The sequence below is a fragment of the Ilyonectria robusta genome (genome assembly GCF_021365365.1).
Source record: "Ilyonectria robusta strain PMI_751 chromosome Unknown BGZ61scaffold_142, whole genome shotgun sequence".
In the NCBI taxonomy this organism is placed as follows: domain Eukaryota; kingdom Fungi; phylum Ascomycota; class Sordariomycetes; order Hypocreales; family Nectriaceae; genus Ilyonectria; species Ilyonectria robusta.
Window position 1 is genome coordinate 1 of NW_025764576.1, and position 22,742 is coordinate 22,742.

At 48.6% G+C, this 22,742-nt stretch overlaps 6 protein-coding genes across 6 annotated transcripts; 4 read left to right on the forward strand and 2 right to left on the reverse strand.

Annotated features, from left to right (window-relative positions):
* Window positions 1-114: 114 nt before the first annotated feature.
* BGZ61DRAFT_549343 (uncharacterized protein) lies at window positions 115-662 on the reverse strand. The gene has a single exon (XM_046255428.1). The coding sequence runs from the start codon at window positions 577-579 to the stop codon at window positions 241-243; it is 339 nt and encodes a 112-aa protein (XP_046093002.1). The 5' UTR covers window positions 580-662; the 3' UTR covers window positions 115-240.
* A 185-nt stretch (window positions 663-847) lies between these two features.
* Window positions 848-2,035, forward strand: BGZ61DRAFT_488153 (kinase-like domain-containing protein; the record flags this gene model as incomplete). The annotated part of the gene is made up of 3 exons (XM_046250078.1): window positions 848-881; window positions 1,213-1,563; window positions 1,623-2,035. 3 exons carry the CDS (start codon window positions 848-850, stop codon window positions 2,033-2,035), a joined length of 798 nt encoding a protein of 265 aa, XP_046093003.1.
* A 1,755-nt stretch (window positions 2,036-3,790) lies between these two features.
* BGZ61DRAFT_436511 (Alpha/Beta hydrolase protein) lies at window positions 3,791-4,780 on the forward strand (the record flags this gene model as incomplete). The annotated part of the gene is made up of 1 exon (XM_046244023.1): window positions 3,791-4,780. One exon carries the CDS (start codon window positions 3,791-3,793, stop codon window positions 4,778-4,780), a length of 990 nt encoding a protein of 329 aa, XP_046093004.1.
* A 620-nt stretch (window positions 4,781-5,400) lies between these two features.
* On the forward strand, window positions 5,401-7,510 carry BGZ61DRAFT_501258 (uncharacterized protein; the record flags this gene model as incomplete). Its single annotated transcript, XM_046251675.1, has 3 exons — window positions 5,401-5,505; window positions 5,566-5,613; window positions 5,675-7,510. 3 exons carry the CDS (start codon window positions 5,401-5,403, stop codon window positions 7,508-7,510), a joined length of 1,989 nt encoding a protein of 662 aa, XP_046093005.1.
* A 1,202-nt stretch (window positions 7,511-8,712) lies between these two features.
* BGZ61DRAFT_595283 (uncharacterized protein) lies at window positions 8,713-10,188 on the forward strand. Its single transcript, XM_046256887.1, has 3 exons — window positions 8,713-9,175; window positions 9,226-9,563; window positions 9,617-10,188. The coding sequence occupies exons 1-3, from the start codon at window positions 8,803-8,805 to the stop codon at window positions 10,082-10,084; spliced, it is 1,179 nt and encodes a 392-aa protein (XP_046093006.1). The 5' UTR covers window positions 8,713-8,802; the 3' UTR covers window positions 10,085-10,188.
* Window positions 10,189-15,487: 5,299 nt separating this feature from the next.
* BGZ61DRAFT_542514 (ankyrin repeat-containing domain protein) lies at window positions 15,488-22,091 on the reverse strand (the record flags this gene model as incomplete). Its single annotated transcript, XM_046255201.1, has 6 exons — window positions 15,488-17,525; window positions 17,582-18,561; window positions 18,638-19,189; window positions 19,253-20,282; window positions 20,346-21,685; window positions 21,738-22,091. 6 exons carry the CDS (start codon window positions 22,089-22,091, stop codon window positions 15,488-15,490), a joined length of 6,294 nt encoding a protein of 2,097 aa, XP_046093007.1.
* Window positions 22,092-22,742: the final 651 nt, after the last annotated feature.

A 22,742-nucleotide genomic window follows, 5' to 3' on the forward strand; every position in this document is an offset into this window, starting at 1 on the left:
ATAAACACAAAGTATGCGAGGGGGGAAAGGGGAAAAAGGAGGACTTCTCAAGCTATATAGCAGGTGATGAAGTTATAAATCGAGAAATAAACTGAACGCAGCGTTTACCTTATCATTTAGTGTCTTCCCAGGAGGCCTAATCTTGTATGCACTCGCCTCGAACCCACATACAGGAGCATTATCCAATTTGCGTGTACCATTATTAAACATAGCCCTCTCATCAAAGTACTTTCTATCAATCTACTGTAGGGGAATTTGCTTAGATAGAACGTTGCCGGTTGCTCGGAAGTCGTGGTTCCGCTTGATCTCGAATATGAAGCTATTTATTACGTTACCCATTGCATAAATCAAAACTCCGATATCAGGGTCAGTGTGTGAGCGGACCCAGTATGCCCAATGATCCTTAAAAGGCGAGCCATTATAAATCAAGAGTTCAACCAAGAAGGCCCCTGCTGGATGTATCGAGGCCACCACAGGAGGCTTGGGGGCTGCCGCATTGGGGGCATTCTGACCAAAAGATGGTGGTAGTGGGGGCGGCAGCGGCGCCGGCGGGTTGGGTGTTCTCCTGGGGGAGGGCATAATAACGCCAAAATTCTTCGAAGAAACAAATACTTGTAGAACGGGCAAGATTGCGTATGCCAGCAGAATGAAGCCAGTTAGAGAATTATCAGCTGCTGGTAGTAATCTTTTGTAGCAGAGTAGACGGCTCTATATATACACGCTCTCTTCTTCTTGGGCCTTTGCGGCCGTATGTTAACGACGGCATGAAATGGGGTAATTGACAGTTCACAAATTTCCTTGATACCTCTTGGGCGGCAAAATATGCAACGGGACCCTGCAGCGTTCCATGACTGGAGGGGACTTTGGAGAATGCGGTGGCGGTAAGTGGAGCAGCGCTTAATGATACCGATTGTTAGGGGGGCAAACCAGCTCATTCAGAGGAGCAAGCCACGCGTAACAGTGATTAGACCGGCTATATTTAGGCCAACGCAGCTCCCCTCAAATCTAATACACGCGCGCGTACGATGCAGTCATCTTCTCTGACCTTTCCACATCACGCTGTACGATTGATTCCGAGGTCTGTCGCCCCGAAGCCACCCCTTTACCGCAAACCTCTCGATCTCCACCAGATGAAGATCTTCCCCGACTCCAGCTTTTTCCAAGAGTAACGCGCGACTTCGCTCCCCTCACCGGACGAGATCCGAGCAATAGGCAGGGCGTCAGGCAGCGCCAGAGCTGCAAGTTTTGATCGCCCAACGCCTGTCGCGATCCCATCCCTAGGGTTGCTCGTCAAGTACGGAGGTGACGTGACTATTACCGAGGCGCAAACTCAAAGAGCAGTGCGCGATCTCCTGCAAGGCCAAGTCCCTATACCCGAGGTCTTTGGTTGGACTAAGGATGCGGATCAGATATTTATATACATGTCTCTGATGGATGGAGAGACATTGCAAGACAGATGGAGTGCCATGAGTGAAGTCGAGAGACAAGCCGTTTGCCAGGAGTTGAAGCATATGGCAAAGGCGTGGAGGGCTCTAAAGCAAGACAAATACGACCGTTACGTGGGTAAGTGTAATCCACAATCACATCATATGTCCTCAGCTGATCCGGATTATCTTTCTCAGGTAGTTTAGACATTCAGCCGCTGAATGACGTTCTCTTGGCTGAACGACCCGGCCTTGTCGGGCCGTTTCGGTCTACAGACGCTGTTCAGCAGTTTCACGAGGCTTGCGGTATTGGAATCGACGGCAAAGAGCCCATTATGTTTACACATAATGATCTCGTACCGCCCAATATCCTCTTGTCACAAGGGCCGAACCCAAGAGTACAAGCCATCATCGATTGGGGACAGGCCGGCTGGTACCCTGCATACTGGGAGTATTGCAAGGCACGATGGGTCAGACTCAGGCCTGAAGACTTCAGTGATGCTATGCAAGAAGAATGGCATACACAGTACCTGCCATCAATCCTGGATCCAGTCGACAACGAGGCATACTACTACCCATGGCTTTATTTTGTCTTGTCCAAGGGCATATAATCGTGGACCCATTAAATACTATTTAGATCCAGGCAGCAAACACCCGCGAATCTTAGAGCACTGAAATTACCATAGCTTGGCCCTTAACTTCAAAGCAGGGTCATCTATCGACTGCAGACGAGTTGGTCAACTCTGGTGCATGATGTCGAACTGTTCGGATGCGATGCCCCCAAGCCGGTCAAACGCCCATACCCTCATGAGAGATTCGCGTTCACGGGTAGATCACCACTCAATTTCAAATCCAGAACACGGAGGCTGTACTCGCAATTTGGAAGGTCGCGACGTGTAGGACAAACGAAGTGCGTGAGCAGTCTCTTAGCGAGAGCGAGTTTGGCTTAGAGCTTGTATGCACGCTCTCTAGATCCCACATGAGGTCAAGGTGTCGCCGCGTGGGACTTGGCACCCATGGACAGCATCCAATCTCACTCAATCCCGTGAACCCCGAACATGTCGGCATCTGAGCCCGCAACGCCATGCGGTGCGAATAAGACGGCGCCAGGCATGGCTGCTGCTCCGTACCGGGAGGGGGTGAGCCTGGTGGAGTGCCTGACGAACCGGTGATGTTTTCATTGTCTCGTACAAGCAACCCATCCCCCTACACACCCGCGTCACCCACGCCACCCGAATGGTTTCGCGTATTCCGGGTCGCAAAGATGCATCACGAAGGCAAACCCTCTCGTCTCGACAGCCCTGATAAACTTCCTTCTGTCATCGTCCGTATCGGGGAAGTCATCAGGGAAGTCATCAGGTAAATCGTCGGGGAAAGGGGGGATGGGGGCGCTCATGTCCACTGCACACATTCCATTGCGTCCCTGTGTTTTATCGTCTTCGTCGTCTCGGCGGCTAAGCCTGGGGACCCGTACGTGATTCAGCACGAATAATGCGGCTGTAGGGGGACCAGTAGTCCAAGCCACAGTTGTTGACAAACTCAGCAAGGATCAGGTGGAACAGCTCAAGGTCCCTGCGGTCGTGGAGAATGGTGCTGCCCCAGCTGAAGATGCCCTCGCCAGTGCGGTTGTAGCCAGAAGCACGCCGGGCCTGACAAAGGTCCTTGTATTACGTGAGACCTGGAGTGCCTGGGTGGCCAGTATAGGTCCAGTCAACACCTCTTTTATCTGAAGGATGGCCCGCTATACGATTTATGGCAAGAGGTGACACGCTCTGGTGCCACTCTATGAGGACTTACGCTGTCAAGAGCCTCTCCACATCTCCGCACGAGTCCCCACGGGGCCTTTCGTACAGCCAGTACTAGTGACCCCAAAGCCCCTACACATACTTCACTGCCGGCATGTACCTGCGGAATTTTCCGTCTTCAACTAGCTAAGATGCCGCGGCAAAGAGTCTCTGCGTGCAAATACTACCGAACTCTCTCGAGTCTCTAGAGTAGAGACTACCAAAGCTAATGATTGACCATGATCATCATCACTGTCGCCGAAGGGAGTGGACCCACTACTCCGAAAATAGTGGGTCATATCGCCGAAAGAACTGGGGCCGCATGCCCAAACAGAGTCAGCTTCGCCTCTGTCGATGCAGGTTGTAGTATAGCGAAAAAGCCAAAATGCTTCATAGATTTTGAGTTTCGCAGTTAAGAGGAGATAGTGATTGTCTAGAAGGCTAGAGGTCCTGCGTAGGCCCTTGAAGATGGACGTATAAATGTTGCTGTCATCCCAGCCTTGATTAACAGCCGGCAATATGATATCAGCAACACCATCTTAGCCCTCTATTCATACAAACAAATCGGCCTCCACTACTACAATGGGCTTCCACGGGCGTTATACTACCGAGAAGGTGACCTACCCATCTCACGGGGAGACCATCGTCGGCATCCTCTTCAAGCCCAAGAGCGTCACCAACCCGCCCGGTGTTGTCGTTCTCGGCCCCTATTCATTTGTCAAGGAGCAAGCTCCATTGCAGTATGCCTCGCGGCTCGCTGATGAAGGTTATGCCGCCTTGATCTTTGACCCTCGCACTGTCGGAGAAAGCACCGGTCAGCCGCGGCGTCTGGAAAATCCCAAGATGAAGAATGAAGACGTCGTCTCCGGCCTCGACTACCTCGCCGGTAGAGGCGATGTTGATGCCAAGAGATTGTTCCTCGTTGGTGTCTGCCAAGGCGGTCCTGAGTGCTTGGATGTTGCGTCGTATGATGACCGTGTCGTCGCCGTCGCCTCCGTCACGGGGTACTATCGCGATCACGAGACAGACGTCTGGATGATCTGCACTGGCTGCGTCAATCTTGAGCCCGGCGTCGATGTAGGAGCTCTGAAGATGCCCACACCCGAGCAGGGGGAAGCCCTCTACCAAGCGCGTATGCAGCGAGCCAGGGATGCCAAAGCCCTGTACGAAAAGACGGGCGAGGTCACCTACCAGCCTCTTGTTGACCCCAAAGTGGCTGATCCGGATGTTGGCTCACTCGCTGGCCTTCCAGGACCTGTTGCGTGGTCGTGGTACGGCGCATGGACTCTCAAGGGCTTCGAGAACCGGTATGCGGTAATGAGTGATCTGGATCACTTTGACTACACAACTGTGCCTGGGGTGGCTAGACTCAACAAACCGGCGCTGGTGATTCACGGAGACAATTGTATGAATGCACCTGCGGCAAAGAGACATTTCGAGTCGATTCCGACCAAGAACAAGAAGTTGATCTGGGACAATGATGTATCGCACTTTCAGCACTACGAGCAGCCAGATTGTGTGGATCGCAATGTTGGCGAGATTGCGGCCTGGTTTGAAGGTGTGAAGGTGTGAAATGAAGGCAAATAAATTGCTAGCTAGAAAATACTACTACTACTGAACTAGTCGAATTTGCTGGTTGATGATATTGAATCCCCCGCAATGCATCTCCAAACCAAACCTTTCGCTACCCAATGGCCACCCCGACCCTCCAACTCTTACAGTGGTAAATTTGATAGTGACCACACGCTGTGAGCTAGAGTGTTGATGTTCTGCAAGAGGCTGTACTTTCAGCTATTGATGATGGCCGTGGTGATTGTGTCAGATCTCGTGATCCCGTAATTGGGGTCTGACGGTCTGAGTTGGGGGTCTTTGGCACAGCGAAATGTACGATCAATGATGCTAATTTAGGCTGATTGAAAATGATAATATTTACGATCTTAATAACGTCGTTATAACTGATAGATTGACTGTGTTGTTGATCATCTTGACCGGCGAGGAATTTCCCTCATCTACGGTCTCCAAGACCTTAGCCATCCGGCCGGACCGGATCCCTCCGTCTGCCAACATGTTGTGTCACGTGGATCGACCGAAGAGAGTTAGGGTTAACGGTAACGGAATGGCACTGATGAACCTCCTCCTGACAACATTTAGCATTGAGACCATCAAACGCCTCATTCAGAGGTCAATTCATCATGCAACCTCCGGACTCTTCCGAACCAGATGGCGTCGATCAGCAGCAGCAAAAGCGAAGGCGACCGATGATATCCTGTAATGAGTGCCATCGACGCAAACAGAAAGTACGTCAGTGTGCGGGGCATTTTGTACAGCTACCCAAAGACTAACAAATCATATTCTAGTGCGATCGCTTACGACCATGTTCAAACTGCTCCAAAAGAGACAAAGTGGTTGGTGTTGCTGTGTATTGACGCTTAAATCTCCATTAGCTGACCCTTTCTGACTTGAAAGCACCTCTGTATATACGCACCTACGGTTGAACATACATTGGCGGACATGGTGGTAGCTCACGAGTCTGCAAGTGGCAGCGTCTCTGTCCGAAATATAGTGGACCGTCAATCCACAGCATTCATTTCAGAATCCGGAACGCCATCAAGCCTCACCGGCGGAGGCGTGTCTACCCGCCTAGGCTACTCGTCTAGCACTGCTACCGGGACAATGAGTCTCATAAAGATGACTGGTACTCCAGAACATGCTCTGAGCGACCAGCCGGATCATCCACAAGACGGAGCCATCTCTAGATACCAGAGCCTCCTTCGTCGGCTACCTACCAAAAGACACACTGACATATTAATCAAGTCTTTCTTCACTGACATTGCTTGGTATTACGACATTATTGACGAGGCTTCCTTCACTGAAAGGCTCTCATGGTGGACCCAGCTCCCATACGCCGTCGTCAGTAATGGCCCTTGGAGCCTTCCGCAGGAGCTCCGCGCCTTTCCTGCGCTGCTATTTCAGATCCTAGCGCATTCTGTTCTGTTCGTTCCTGTAACGAAAAGCCACGACCTGTGCGACTTGAAACACGCACCAGATATGACGTTCGCGGACCTGGCCACTGAGTACAGCGAATCAGGAGAGGCTATTGCCTCATTTCTGTGCAGCAAGGATATAGACTTGGTGAAGCTACAAGCTGGGCTTCTCAGAACGTCCATCTTGAAGAGCCTGGGTTCGGTTGTGGACGCATGGCATATACTGGGGCGAACGATCCGAGAGGCCCAGGAAATCGGACTACACCTAGAGGAACCTATTCCCGAAAGGCAGCCGGATCATATTCCCAATTCAGGAAGTCGTTCTCAAGATTCCGAGCTGGGTATGAGAACTTGGCTACTTCTACACCTATGGGACGCCCATATGGGAGTAGTACTCGGCAGACCCATGTCTACCAAGGTTAATCCCGAAAGCATCATTTACTTCTTGGATGGCCAGGAAATATTGCCCCAGACCCAGGGAAGAGACTGTGTCCCTGACCCTTTCTCGTTCGTTCTGCTCGGCTACCGCGTCGCCTATAGATATCTGCAAGACATTCATGGTCTAGAGAGATCGCCTCTTTCCAACGTTGAGCAGCTGTCGGCTGTTCACAGCATTCACTCTTCTATTACCAGAGCCGTGGCCAACCTTCCGATATGGGCTCGACAAGAGCCTGATATCAGCCAAGCCAGATTCTCGATCCCCTGGCTTCCTGCGGCCCGCGAAACCCTTGTCACCGAAGTCAATTTCGCTCTCCTCACGCTGCACAGACCCTTCATCTTCTCAGCACCTGATAGCAGGTGCGAGGCACTCAGGGCAGCCCTCAAGGTCTTGGACTCGCAGAGCCGCCTGTTCGCTATGAACGAGCCCCGAGAATATCTCCCCTTCAATCTAGTATTCGCCACTTTTGACGCCATGGTCCTCACTGCAACCATCTACATCTTCTTCCCGCACGAAAACAGAGATTGGCTTGAATCTGCAGTCCAATGTGTTACGTGGGGTCTGGCAAGATTGGACGCGATGGGGACGATGAACAAGCTGGCCAAAGTAGCGCATCATGTGCTGCGAGAGCTCACCGTAAAGATGAATGTACGAACTTCGTCAGAGATGCCGAGCGACATCCTGGGTCACATGAGTTCTGGGGCGGCCGTGCCGGAAGATGTACTCGCTCTACATCCACCGCAACCCTTGCACGACCTCATTTCTCTAGATGGGGCCGAACTGTTTGGAGACGTGAATATGGAATCATTAATGGAAGTACCACCGCAGTTTATGTTCGGTGATGACTTTTGGAATATGATGGATTCTGTGTCTGAATAATACTTATTGGCTGTAGAGTAACTTTCTACCCGTCGTCTCGCCTTGCCTACTTCACAAATATAGGCGCCGACGATTGACAAGTCGATGCTAAGAATACTCGAGGCAGCTGTGACGTGAAGCAGAATTGTCAATCGACGGTCACTACATTCCCATCCACGGTTCCCTCATCGACAAGCCGCCATGTAACCCTGATAGTCTAACCCTGACAGTTCTCCGTCACGGCGGCTCGATTTGAGCCTTTGGTGCCGGCTCTGTTTGGGCGATTCGATCGATCCTTTCCCACTCTGTTATCAGGCAAACACCTGTGGTGCATCTGCAGCAATGCCTCCGTAGCCGACGTCTTTCCTGGGTCCAGGAAGCAGATCCTTGTTTTACTGTAAGCGATCAGAGCCAGTCCGTTCGACTAATGAGCAAGACCAACCGCAGATGCATATCAGTCCTACAGATGCTGTAACCGCTAGATACATACGTTGTCCCCGCATTGTGCCGGAGCGACAACATTTTTGAGATAAGGATAACCCGTTTTGAGAACCATGTGCAGCGGCCCAGGATTGGACAGGAGGCACAAACGCAAGGGGCAGCCTGGCCGTACCAATAGTGATAAAGCGGACATATACGTACGCGTCACGGTTGCGTATTTCTCTCACCTCCCTTAACTTCTCGCTCTTGAATTGCATGGCTCAATCTCTTTTCCATTTCTAAAACCCCTCAAGTTATGGAATCACTCACTTGTTGAGGCCGACCTAGCCCTTCTATCGCCTCAATTTTAGCTTCTATTGCCTTTCTTATTTCCCTCCCTTAGGTTCTAGCATTATGCCGGCATGTTGACTCGGGGTTGGATAGTGTCTTGGTCGTTGGTGTCGCGTTGCTCGGGTTCAGGGGAAATATAGTTCGGGTCATGTCTCAAGTTGTATCTGAAGCGATAGAGAAGAAAAAAACCGCCAAGCGCGGATAGGGGAAGAAGGACTGATTTCCATGGCACCCGAAACATGCGAGTGAGATTAGGCGACATTGTTAAGCCGGCGCGTTTACCGTCTCGCGCCTCATGAATGATGAAGTCTTGCGGGATCAGCCGTCAAGGTTTTTTTGCTCAGGCCTGGTGAGGTCCTTTTTCGGCTATTCTTCGGAGTCACCTCAGTGGACTTGGTGCAAGCGGGGCGACTAGCGCCGGAGCAGTATGGCATTCCTCACTTTCCTTGAAGCAGTTATTATCCTCGCCTCAAAGTCTACATCAACAAACTTCTTCACAAATATTTGCGCTATCGCGGACACGACCTCATGACCTTATCGCGATGCAGCCCGCAGCGGCTCTACATCGTCGTCAATCATCCCTCGAAGGGATAATCGATTTCTCCACACGGCCTCCCTTGACCTCGGCTCAGCGCCTCTCAGCCAGTCGCCGATTCAATCAGTTGGTCAACCACTTCGACGTTCCCGATGGCAGCAGCAAGGGATACGACCGAGTGAAACTTGTCCGGCTCACCCACGAGTATGCGCGCTCTGAGGAATCTAAGGGCAACTTCCTGCGTGCATTCTTTGAGTCCGCGGATCTTCCAATTGATGGGGATGAGGATATCGACTTGGGTGATGCAGACCGACAGGCCAAGCTCCGCGATTCCTTGTTCAACTTTGCGGAGTATTTGTTCGAAAACTTCTTCTTGCCATGTAGGCTCTCACCATCTTCATCTGATGATCACTAACCATCGCTCTCATAGTGAAGGCGTCTACCAGGAAGACTCCCCAACCGTCCCCTGCATCCCACTCGGCAGTCCAAAGAGCGCAAGGAGGAGAAGGGCAAAACTTTCTTGGAACCCAAGAACGCGTATCAGCTCTTCGGGGCGCCTGTCTGTTCCGTGATCGCCATCGTTGCGTTATATCACGCTGGTTTGACGAGACCGAGGCGCTCAGGCGCATGGACGATGCCCGTAGACATGGTGGTGTGGCTCGAGACGACGATGGAACCCCTCTTGCGGAGGAGGAGCCCTTCGACTCTCTCGAGGTGGCACATATCCTGCCACACTCACTCACTCAGGTCAATGCAAGCAAGCAATTGGTATGAGCTCTCATTTCACAAAGCGTCCTCGGTACTAATGACCATTCTTCTAGGACCCTTCTAAGGAAGCGGCACTGGCGATTCTCAATATGTTCGACAGCGGGGTCGCATTCCTGGTTGAAGGAACTGAAATCGATCGACCTCGTAATGCGATGACCCTTACTCATAGGCTGCATCGCTGGTTCGGCGAATTCCAAATTTTTTTCGAGCCCGTTGACCAACAACCGCACACCTACCGCATCGATACCTTCCTCCCGCCGCGGATTTTAAAGGACCTACTCCCCGTCACTCGAACGCTCTATCTTACAGAATCGCGAACTATAGATCCTCCTTCGCCTCGGTTACTCGCGATCCATAGCGCCATTGCTCATATTCTCCACCTCTCTGCTGCGGGGGAATATATCGACAGATTACTGCGGGACCTAGAAGAACATGGTGTTCGGGAGGATGGTTCTACTGAGCTAGAACGTTTCGTGAAGCTCCGACTGAATGGGTGGTCAGTTAGCGAAGTCAATGGTTAGCGTAGACTGGGAGATTCAGAAATGGTCAGATTTTGGTGCATCTGTTTTGATCTTAGCTATCTTCAACGACTTGATTTTGATACCCCTCAACATGCCTACTGTACACTGACTATGTCAATTCTAGTATAGTTGAGTTTTCTAACCTGAATGTTACGTCAGCGTCTTCTTGACGCCGTTGGAAATTTCCATATAAATGAAAAAGACGCTAATGAAGTCAGGGGAAGAGCCCATAACCCTAACTCTGACCCTGCAAGAGGACTGGTTGAGCCATGAGGCGGTAGCAACTTTGAATATCTTAGCTCAGCACGTCCTGTGCCCCAATAGTGGACTTTACCTTCCATACGGCCGCCCGGATGGAAAATATACATACATGAAGAAAAAGCTTGCTAAAGGAATAAAATAGTCTAATTTAATTTAACTGAATGAGTTGACACTTCCCCATCAATCTATTTCATTTTATATTGTGCATCCTCGTGGCGTATTTTTTGTCCACTTTATGGTATTGTTTTGCCCTTTGTTAACACGTCCCAACCCGAAACCCGAAACCCAACATTGATAACATTGATCTCGGATATGTCGAGCCGCATTTTGGTCGACGTAAATGAGGCCGGAGTCCTTCTTCAGCTGTCTAGGAACTTTTGGGGCGGACCAAAGAGGTGGACTACCCGGAAGAACATTGGTGGGTGCAGGTCTCTCGATCCAGTTGTACCTGACGTCAGTAATTGACGCCACAGGAGGAGTATGACGTCTTTGAGATCCAGGCGAGAGATCTCGGCTATGGTGTTGGATGCCATCGTTTAAACACGTACCATGAAGCGAATGGAGAGGAGCGAAAAGTAATTATAGCCTGGCTTTAATCGTGAGGGGGATGAGAGTCCAGGACCCGGAGAGATGGCAACGGAAATTCGTCATCTTACCCGTTGGCATTTGTCACGAGCCCTGATTCTGTGAGGCGTCTTATTGGATGTGTGTATATTGTAACGGTTGTGTCTTCTAGTCTGCTGTAGATGTGGTCTAGGGTAGGCAGAAGGCTGGTTGCTGGTGGATAAACTGTAGGTTTATATTAGCAGAGTAGTTAGGGTATTACTTATAGAGTAAATATTATATCTGGTAATAGTTAAGTATAGTAATATATAGTAAGTTAAGGTAATTAAGGTAATTAAATTATATTAATAGTTAAGTAGCTATTTATAGTAAATATATATTATTTAGTTATTTATATATTTAATATAATTAAATATAATTATTTATATAGTAATTATAATTATTAATAATTAAAGATAATTATAAAGTAATTATTAATAGTTAAATTATATTTTATTTTAAAAAATTAAAAAAAGTAAAGTTATATTTAAAATTTAATATAAATTATAACTAAGCTATAATAATTTATTAAAATTAAATTAAATTAAAAAAATTAAATAAAAGTTTTTTTTTAAAAGAAATTAACTTTAAATTTAAAATTAAACTTTAAAAATTATAATATATATAAGAAATATATAGTAAATTTAAATATTAGTTTTTTTATTAATAATAAAATATTTAATAATATAACTATAATAAAAAAAACTATAATAATTAATTAATAAAAAAAATAAAAAAAATAAAAAAAATAAAAAAATAAAGCTTATTAAAATAAAAAATAAAAATAAAAAATAATTAAAAAAATAAAATAATAAATATAAATAAAATATAAATAAAAAATATTATAAAATAAAAATATATTAATAAAATTAAAGCTAATATTTAATAATATAATTAATTTTAATTTTAATATTTTCTAACTTTTTTAAGCTATTAATATAAAATATATATTTATTTCCTATTATAATTAGTTATTTTATCTTTTTATTTATATTATATAAGATATAACATATTATAAAAAAACAATAGTATAACAGGTTTAGTCAGGCGCTGAGGCATGAGTTTTCAGGGTAAAACTTTTAATTAAAAGAGTTAGGTAATTTTAAGGCCCGGAAAAAGATGGCGGCATAAAACCTTTCGTTACTTCGTTCGTTCCTCTCTTTGTTCCTCAAGGCAAAGCTCCAGTCGATATACTCGCCCAATACCTGAGCGAAGATTACATCCCCCTCTCTTATCCCTTTTTCCTACGGCGTGGTGGTTCTAAGCCCAAATACCTTAACTTTAGCCTTGTCATTCATTCAATCCTAGTACCCAAATTTGCGCTAATAGCTTTCCCCGATGTGAAGCTGGAGCCTTCTGCAAACTTCGCATCAACTCCATAGCTCCGCGGACATACTAGACGGAGCAACAAGTTCGCACGATCGACCTAGTAATCATGGATGGACTAAGTGTCGCCGGTAGCGTCATTGCGGTCATCGACTTGTCAGCGAAAGTCGCCTCGCTCTGCTTCCAGTACTCTAAAGATACCAACAGCGCTAAAGATGATATCGATCGCTTGTTGCAAGAAATCACCAATCTAAAAACTATCTTAACGAATATCTAGCAGCTTCTCGGGAGGGCTAATAGCACGAAACTCAAGACTTCCCGCGAACTTGTCACCGCGTTTAAGGACAGTATGCTGAAACTCCAAAGTATAGAAGAGGAACTCCGTCCCGGAACAACCTGCAAGGTGATGAGCTGCGTCGGTGTTCACGCTTTGAAGTGGCCATTCAAGAGCAAAGGCGTGGAAAGCGCTGTCCATGATGTCACGCGTTGCGCCCAGGCTATATCATCAGCGTTGTAGGTTGACTAGACGTATGCTGTAATTCATCTAGCAGTTATGAGGCTATAGGCTAATATAATCACTACTAGTGTTGTGATTTTTAACATAGATTAAAGAACGATACTTAATTAACTTGCTGTTGCCGATGGCGCCGCCTTTAACTCTCACGCCGAAGAGTATAACCTAACCTGTCTACCGAACACCAGAGTCGAGCTCCTTGATGACATATCGAAATGGGTTGACGATCCTAGTGCAAAAACTATATTCTGGCTTAATAGCATAGCAGGAGCTGGAAAATCTACCATATCCCGCTCCATTGCTCGCTCATTATCCATTGTAGGTCACCTTGGCGCTAGTGTCTTCTTCAAGAGAGGAGAGACGGATCGAAGGGGACTATCTAAATTCTTGACGACGATAGCCTCCCAACTTGCCATGAGAGAACCGAGCTTAGCGCTTTTGATCAAGGACGCGATTGAAGCCGACCCCAACCTTCTCGGGACAGCAGTACGGGAACAGTTCAAGAAGCTCATCATCGAGCCTCTATTAAAGATACAACCGGGCTCCGCAGGGAATGACCCGCTTGTTATTATCGTCGATGCCTTAGATGAATGGAAAGAGGATGACGATATCAGACTTGTTATCAACTTGTTCTCGAGCGCGCAGGTTTCGCAGTCTTTAAGACTGAAAATCTTCGTCACTAGCAGGCCAGAGCTGCCGATCCGTCTAGGTTTTAGCATCGCCAAGGACACATATCAAGACTTGATTCTCCATGAGATATCGCCGCTAGTAATCGAGCACGACATATGCGTATTTCTGGAACATGAACTCGGAACGATCCGAGACGATTACAATGCTTCTGTACCTGAGGAACGGAGCCTACCACCATTTTAGCCAGGCCGGTCAAATATCCAGGCTCTTTAGAGGATGGCGGTTCCTCTTTTCATCTTTACTGCAACCGCTTGCCGCTTCATCTCCGATCGTAGATGCGGAAGCCCCGACGAGTAGCTGAGAGATGTCCTACTCTATCAAACAAGAAGCCAGGAGTCGCAACTCGATGCAAAATATCTACCAATCTTAAACAAGTTCACGACAGGGTTGCCCTCTAGGAAGCGAGATTACCTCCTTCAACAGTTCCGGGACATCGTCGGCTCTATCGCTATTCTAGCTAATCCCCTTTAGACATCTACGCTCGGGCAGCTCCTCAATGCCCCTGTCCATATAATCGATAATCAGCTAGACTCACTTCATTCCGTCTTAAGCATTCCGTCTTCGCCAATGGCACCTGTGAGACTACTGCATCTGTCGTTCCGCGATTTCCTCGTCGACCCCGAGAAGCGCGACAAGAACCCATTTTGGATCGACGAAAGACAAGCTCACATAGAGGTAGCAGCCAACTGTCTGCGGATCATGGGCTGTCTCAAACGGGACGTATGTAGTGTTAAAGCCCCTGGTACACCTCAATCCTCTGTCGAGTCCCAGAAGATATACGCTTGTCTTCCAGCAGCAGTTCAGTATGCCTACCTTTATTGGGTATACCATATGCAGCAAGCGAGGGTTCACCTTGCCGATGGCGGACAAGCCCACGAGTTCCTTGCAAGCTATTTCCTCTATTGGATGGAAGCATTGAGCTATATTAGCAGAACTTCAGAAAGCATTAGTCTCATTAAGACGTTACAATCACTCCTTCAGGTATATTATATGAGAATAGTGGTGTATAGACTGATTGACTCTCATCCTAGCCTAAGAATAGCAAGCAGACCTCGGATTTCCTTAATGACGCTATACGCTTTATCCTTACCAACATGTCAGCCATCAACTCCACGCCACTACAGATTTATTCCTCTCTGCTTGCCTTTGCACCTAAAAGGAGCAAAGTGCGGACTAGTTTCAACGCCGAGATTGCATCATGGATAACCCTCAAGCCGAAGGTAGACAGCGACTGGGGCCAATGTCTGCAGGCGCTGGAGGGCCATAGCAGCTTCGATACCTCTGTGGCCTTCTCGCATGACTCTGCACTGATCGCCTCGGCCTCAGATGACGACACAGTCCGGATCTGGCGGGCCGACACGGGCGAATGCCTGCAAAAAACTAACATTTGCGTTGCTTCCTATCGCCTATTATTTGAGCCTGGTAATGCGCATCTGCTGACTGACGCTGTCGTTATTGCCATACGTACACCTACCTGTCGCTCTGGCTTCGGGGTTGGCCAAGATCGTGGCTAGGTTATATGGAACGAGGAGAATGTATTATGGCTGCCAAAGGAGTTTAGGCCCGAATGCTCTGCTATATCGGGATCTACCGTTGTGCTAGGCTGTATTTCAGGGAGGGTAATAGTCATCAGCTTTTCATCTCACGAGTTATTAGAAGCCGTACGGGATACATAGGAGATCATACTCTGCTCTAAGTGTTACTTTTTCAAAACTTTGCATCGGAGAGTTGAAGGGGCGCTATGAAATATATCTCTTTAAGTGCTTTAAGACTCCTCTCCCCGTGGCCTGCCCCATGCGCCCTGGCCGCGGGCCGAGAGAAAGCCAACATACCTTCAGGCATACCCGGATACTCCTATACTCTATGGCAATTACAAGACCAACAAATATAGAATTCCACTTCTAGATATAATTGGAGTCGATGCTTGCTAGCGGTCTTTCTGCATTGAATTTACATTCCTCAGCGGTGAAACTGAACAGGATACAATGTTACCCTGTCATTCATAGCCCCTACCTCCTTGCCTTCTTCTCAAATATCTCGAGGATACTATTGTTTGAGCAAGCCGCTGCTACATCAATCGCCGTCTGTTGCGCATTGTTCTCCATCATCGGATCCAATCCAGCGGCCATTAGTTCCTGAAACCGAACCACGTCCCCGGTGGCTGCGACATGTAGCAGCCCTCTACCCTCATTGTCTTTGGCCGAGAAATCGGCGCCTAGTTCCTGCAGCAGAGCTATGGCACCCTGCTCTCGCGGCACCTCGTATGCGTCGCCCCGAACTCTTTGCTTAAAATAGTCCCGATTGTATCTATTGTCGGGGTCTTGCGGGTATCGCTTAGCGAATTTGAAAAGCGGAGTCTCGCCTTTAGAATTGCGCTCGTTGATATCGGCTCCGCGACGGACCAAATCTCGAAATAGTTGACGGAGTCTCGGTGTGCCGAGATCTTCTGCCAGCTTGTGCAGCACTCCGTCGCCGTTCTTGTTTGTCACAAGGGGTGACGCACCTGTTGATAGAAGCCGCTGCACAGCCTCTGTGTCGGCCTCAAACTCAACGGCACGACGAATAGCATATATCAGCGGTGTATCGCCAAGGCTGTCATCGGCATCATGTACTAGCATCGGCGCTAGGCGAATCATGTCGTCCAACGTCGCTCTCAACCCAGGTGTGGTGATCGAGTAGCTCCAAAGTAGGGATGTAAGGACGGTTCGACCAAGATTGTCTCGTGCGGTAAGATCAGCGCCGAGGGCCACCAGGTGGTGGAAGATAGTTTCTTTTCCTCCATCGGTAAATGGCTTATCGATCATCCCCCCGCTCCTACAGGCAGCATGCAGGAGTGTGAGTCCTTTTGGATCTCTATGGTTGACGTCGATTCCGGGCACTAGGAACGGTTGAATTTGGAATTCTCTGATTACCAGAATCAAGTGGTGTATTAAAGTCACTTCCAAATCGTCAGCATTTGCCTCGGGGCGCGTTTCGCCTTTCTTGAAGTGAATGTATTCAGGCTTTGCACATGAGACGTCATCTTTTTCTCGGATGAGGTAGTTTGAGAGGGGGTTCGCTCCGTGATCGATGAGGATCCTAATCATCTCAATAACAATCGCATTGTCAACCGACGGGCTCCAGAAGCCGTCCTCTGGATCCGGCTTTCTGAATAGCATGCCTGCTGCGTGTAGCGCTGGATCCAAGTTCAAGTCGGGATCCTGTCCATCCTCATTTTTCGCGTGCAAAAGCTTGCGTAATATATCAACTCGACCGGCTTCGACCGCTGACACGACATCACCAGGTGATATTATGGCTCCGTGCTTAATTAGCAGCCGTACCATCTTGACATCGTACGTGGCCAAGGTGAGGCAGCTTTTGCCACTCCTTGTCTTGAGGTGGACATCTGCTCCAGCCCTGAGCAGACGTTTCATTGAGTCATAAGCATGGGGACGAGGCTTAAGATTGTAGAAAGACTCTTTGCCTCCGATTGCCACGTGGAGAGGCGTCAGACCGCCCTTGATCCTGAGGTTCAAATCGATCCCGGGTACCTTGAGGAGATATTTCAAGGCTTGGTGGACATGCCACCAGTGCAGACCTTCGGCAACGTAGTGAAGCGTAGAGTCGCCGTATGCGAGTTGCGTGCGTTCATCGGTATAATCCGAATCCCAGGTCCTCTCATTCACGTCGACATGAAAGTCCTCCACCAGCAATCTGACAACATCGAGGTTGGGAAGGTCACACTCGACTGCTTCCAAAATAAAAGGCTTCGGGATGTTTTGTTCATCTGATCGGTTGAAGCCATGCAGATCTCTTCCCTCCGCTTTCTTCTCGTTTGCCGGTCGATTGGCGCACCAGAGCCCCGCTTTGGAACTATCTCCAAAAGCATGCCAATCACCTTGACCGAGTGCACGTTCCGCCTCAATCATCCCAATCCTCTTGACTAGCCGGGTAAAACCAAATCGAACGAGAATCGCAAAGTGACTAAAATGGTATTCAGCTTGAGGATTTGGGAGAAATCTCATTCCGCGCTTGGCAAGCTCTTTGACGAGGTGATACCGCCTTTGTCTACTCTATGTTAGCTCATGAACAAGAAAGAGACGAATATAAAACGTTTCTCTTACCGCATGAAGAGGTTGAATTCAATGCGGCTTAGCCTTCCGGCCAAAGCTGGTATAGAGTATCTGGACGAGACCGAAGAATCGTACGCCGGGGCGCTCGTCGCAAGGAGGGCCGTATAAACGGCTGACATGCTTGGTTCGGTCCAGAGAGAAAGGGGAACTCGGTCGAAAAGACAGCTAGCGGTATACGCCTTGCCGTGCCATATACACCTACGGATAAGTCCAACATCATGGGACTGTTCCTTCGATCTGAGCTGGGAGGCGTCAACTCTATAGTCAACTAACGATGCCACAATCTCTTCTAGTCGGCTAGTCTCAATGGCAGAGAACTCAGGCTTGGCGGACGTGAATGGGGAGGCGTCCTCATATGGGTCTGAAGCATCTCCCTTAGTCTCCCTCTGAGTTAGCGGATCATGATTGACGTGGCATGTCGCAGCGCGAAAGACGTTATTATCTTCGAATTCACTGCAGGCTTGGAACAAATCGCCGCCTGTATTGGCATTTGCCCCTGCTTCGAGAAGAATCTTGACAGTCTCAGGCCTCCCGCTTCGGACAGCGTAATAGAGCGAACTAAGTCCCTCTTCATCTCTTGCGTTGATGCCATTGGTCCCGACTCTATCATCGGCGTCATTCTGGACAGAGGTGTCTGTATCTGTGCGTGACTTCGGGTGTGATGATTTCTGCAGCGAACGCACAAGCATGCCGACGATGTTGCTCTGCTGCGCGCGAGCGGCCAGATGCAATGGTGTAAGACCTTCGTAAGTAGTGGCAAGAGGACTGAGGGCGGCGTCCAAGAGTTTCTTGGTACAATACTCCGATCGAGTCGAGGCGATGTGTAATGCTGTTTGGCCGGTGTGGTCTGGAATATCTACGTTCTTCATTCGCATGATAAGAAAGTCGATAGGCTCAGGTTTGTCATCGCGACGTTTACCGGGCCGAGAGTATGCATCAGAGAGAATGTGGAGGGGGGTGCGGCCCAGATGCTAAACATTCGCCATCCATTTAGTCAGGTTCTGTTCTGAAGAGCAATCACATTTGGGGAAAGAAAGAAAAACTCACATTCTGCTGGTCGACATCTAGACCCAAGGTGCAGACAAGTCGCTCCCATAGCGGAAGCACCCATTCCCGAACATACGGATACCTTGATGCCTCTCTGGCTGCGAGCTCATGAAGCAGTGAGTTTCCGTCGTAATCGACTATAGTATGGTAAAGGCCGATACCTAGCAGAAACTCGAACCACGGACTGTCTGTATCGTCCCTGGAGCTAGATCTTGAGCTGAAGCTGGATGGTCGCTTCTTAATAGTCTCATGCAGCAAAGTTCTTCCCCTGAAGTCTCGCGAACGGGGGTTAGCTCCGTGATCAAGAAGAAACTGAACAACATCATGCGAGTCTTGACCGTCATCTTTCGCCTTTGGCATGAGTGCAATCTGGTGCCATAGGGCAGTGCGTCCTGCACGGTCCCGCGCATTGATATCTGCACCCGCTGCCAGCAGTAAGTCCCAGATCTTGTCAGCATCTGGAGATCCAAATGAAATCATCAAGGCTGTTTCATTTTGGCGATTACGTCTATCCGGGTCGACACCGTTTTCAAGGAGCGCCTTGACGATGTTCTACTTTTCTGATTAGCCGTTTCTGGAGTGGTATTGCAGCATGAGCACGGCGAGCGGGCTTACCGGTGTCGCGTAATGGGATTTGAGGGCTACGTGAAGGGTGCTCTCGCCGGCCGAGGTAAGAACCCCAGCATCCGCACCGTACTCCAAGAGCAGCAGGATTTGGGAATCGTGATTGTGCTCACTAAGAGTCGCGAGAAGGGGTGTGTTCCCATACACGTCCTGTGCATCGACGTCGGCGCCGCCTTCTTCCACCAAGAGAGGAACGCAAGCCGGAACCCGGCAGCGATGAAGCGGCGTCCGACCTTTAGAGTCCACAACCTGAACTGAGGCTCCGGATTCCAAAAGAAGTCGGGCTAGATAATAGGACTTCTCGACGGCGCAATGCAGGGCAGTTGATCCATCCTCTGCCTGATGATGAATATCAACGCCATGCTTGATGAGAAGTCTGGCCATCTCGCAACTGTCATCATCGTCCCAGTCATGATGGGAATCCGATCCACCTGGTAGGCCACAGACCGCATGGAGATATGTGAATTGGGAATTCGAGGCTTCTGGCTGCTTCGGCTCTGAAGCTTCCCCCCACTCGTTCAACAGCTTTGGGTTGGCTCCAGCTTCAAGCAAAGCCTTTACAGTAGCCAGGTCTCTGTTCCAGCAAGCCCTGAACAGAGCAGTGCTACCATGATCCATATAGTCGATCTCTATGCCAGGCTGTGACAGCATGCATGTGACTACTCGGGGTTGCCCCGCGAGTGCAGCCCAAGTCAGGCTGCCCTGCATCGCTGTCAGGTCAATATGTGGCAAGAATGCGTTGACTGCCTCGACATGCCCGTGTTCACATGCGTATTCGAGGGCCGGTTTTTGGATGTTCCAGTTGCAATGCTTCTTGGCCTTCTCTTCGTCGCTAGGACTTGGTGGTGCCAGAGGGTCGACACCAGCCTCTAGTAGAACCTTGACAACCGTGTGATGATTCTTACTAGCAGCTTCATGCAGTGGCTTTCTCCCAATGGAGTTATCGAGAGGATTTGGATCAGCGCCTGCAGCAATCAGTTCGCCGACTGTAGCAGCATGGCCCTCGGAAGCAGCCCACCATCTAACAGACGGGTTAGCATGATTCTCCGCTAGTCTATCCCATGGTAGTAAAGCAGTGGCTTACAGTGGTGTTTTCCCCGTAATATCACAGGCGTTCACATTCCCAGGCCAGCCTACAACAAGCTTCCTTACATATGCTATGAGTCCGAATCTGCTTACGAGGTGTAGAGCCGAAAACTTTCGTGCATTCGATGCATAGCCAGGCCATACCACTTCGAGCCATGCCTTGATAGTCTTATCGACGCTGAGAAACTGCTCGAGGACCTGGTTGATCTCATCTTGCGCATAAGAGTCTGCCTCGGAACTTCGAATGTGAAAGTGCCAGTTGCGAGTAGCATAGAAAAAGAAAGGAAACCTGATACGTAGCTCGCGTATGTCATGTGAAACCGAGTCGGAGTTGCCCCACCATTGCGAGTTGTCATCGTAGCCCGGACTCTCGTCAGTGTCATCAATTGTGATCTCGACTTCATCAAGACAGCAAGTCACCAGCAAATACCGCAGGCATGATAAAGCGAGCTGAGCGTGAGACGGTCCGGGACGCAGCACTGGATAGCCGCTCTTATCATCGCCTCGCGTAGTCCTTTTAAGGTACTCGGTGAAGGAATGGTGAACAACTGACACTGTCTCGTCCGGTAAGATCTCTAGAAGGGGCCCACACGCAGTCCTGATAAGGTCCTTCATAGCCGTCAGATCTCGGCCCGAACCAACAGAGTTAATTACCCTGCACATCTCGGCGAGTTCGAGTAGTCGTAGCGGCCTTGTCGCATGCGTGACAGACTGGAGGATAAGGCGCTGAACACTCGAGGATATACCAGAGCGCCTGGCATGTTCCTGCAATAGATCGGTATAAAGAACATTAAGATCTAAAGGAAGGTGTGCCAACACGGTCTCGATGTGGGCACCTGGCTCGAGGAAGGCCTCCATAGCTAGCCTTGCGTATAGGAAGAGACCGTTCGCTCGACCGGGGATGGCGTTTGCGATTTCACTCCACTCGCTTTTAGGGATATGAGACTCTGACAACGCGGAATTCACATAAGTCGAGATATCAAGATCAACTAGTCGCTCCTCAAGGCGGATATGGAAGGCTGGTATCTGGCGGAGATGGACCTCGACCTTTGGAACAGGTCGACTCGAGATCAAGACCTTCACCTTGTGCGGCCTCCACTGGCTAAGCGACCCGATTGCCTGAAGGAATGCCTCATTCCCAGTGTCCATCTCATCGAGCGCATCAGCAATGCAGAAGACCTTGTCAGGCAGAGCTCGGAATGCCATCTGCAGATCTTTGAGCAGGTCTTCAATGGACAATGAGCTCAGTGGTACTTCATCATCGATATACGTCAAAAGCTGGTGTTGCAGTGGTGGACTGTATCGAAGAACTTGGTCCATCCAATCCCGGAGAAGAGCCTGCGGTTTATGGTTGGCAGAGATAATCTGTCGAAAAAAAAAAGAACAGCACTGGACAGCCAGGATTTTCTCTAGCGAGGCCATCAATCAATCTGGCGACGTGAACTGATTTGCCGGATCCAGGGATGCCTTTAATCCAAAGCAGGCCATACTCATCGTCTCCTCGAAGCCATCGCTGATACTGGTCGGTAGAGGCAAGCCATTGTCCGGTCCCCGGTGCGTGGGACGCAAGATGCTTGCGGAACTCGCCGCCAGCAATAGTATAAGACGTTGGCTCAAGCCATTCTCGAATTTTTTTGATCTCTTCTATCGACTTGGGGAGAATGTTGTCGGGATTGTAGTTGCTCACGTCGTCTCGATCGAGGATGATGGCATCAGGCTCGCTGTAACTCTCGTCGTCTGGCATTGTAAGGGAACCGTAGAATTGAGATTATGAGGAACCCAAGGCTTTGTTTCTTGTTTGTCAGTGGAGATGGGAAGTACCGGAATATCAAGGTATAATAGTCGGTGTGCTATGCAGGAGGAAAAGAGAAGGGTGTGCAAACTACAGAGAGTGAGGGATTTAGGCAGTTATAGAATATAAGAAAATACTGAGATTCTGAAATTACCCCTGTATAGTAGATTTCCCTTTTATATAAATATTATAAGTATACTATATTGTTAGATTACACCGTCAGGCCAAAAACGTAGTGCACTACTATAATTGGTAACTGCTTATGCATCCAAGTTTATATACTGCAATCTGACATATATTATAATATACTTAAAAAAGCTTAAATTAGTATATTTTAAGTTTTAATATTATTATTAGTTTTCTTTTTAAAAATTTAATATTCTTTTACTATTTTAATATATAAAATATTTATTTGGTTTTTTTTTGTAGTCTTACTCAATATCATTAGATAGATCAAAGCCATATAGTAATCTCAAATAGTAGGAATAAACAATAAGGGCTACACCCAGCACCAGAAGAAACAGTAGCTGAACAATAAGGTTGTTGCCCACCGGTCTCTGCCTGAAGCTTCCATTCAACCCCTCTGACTTCAACCCTATTGTC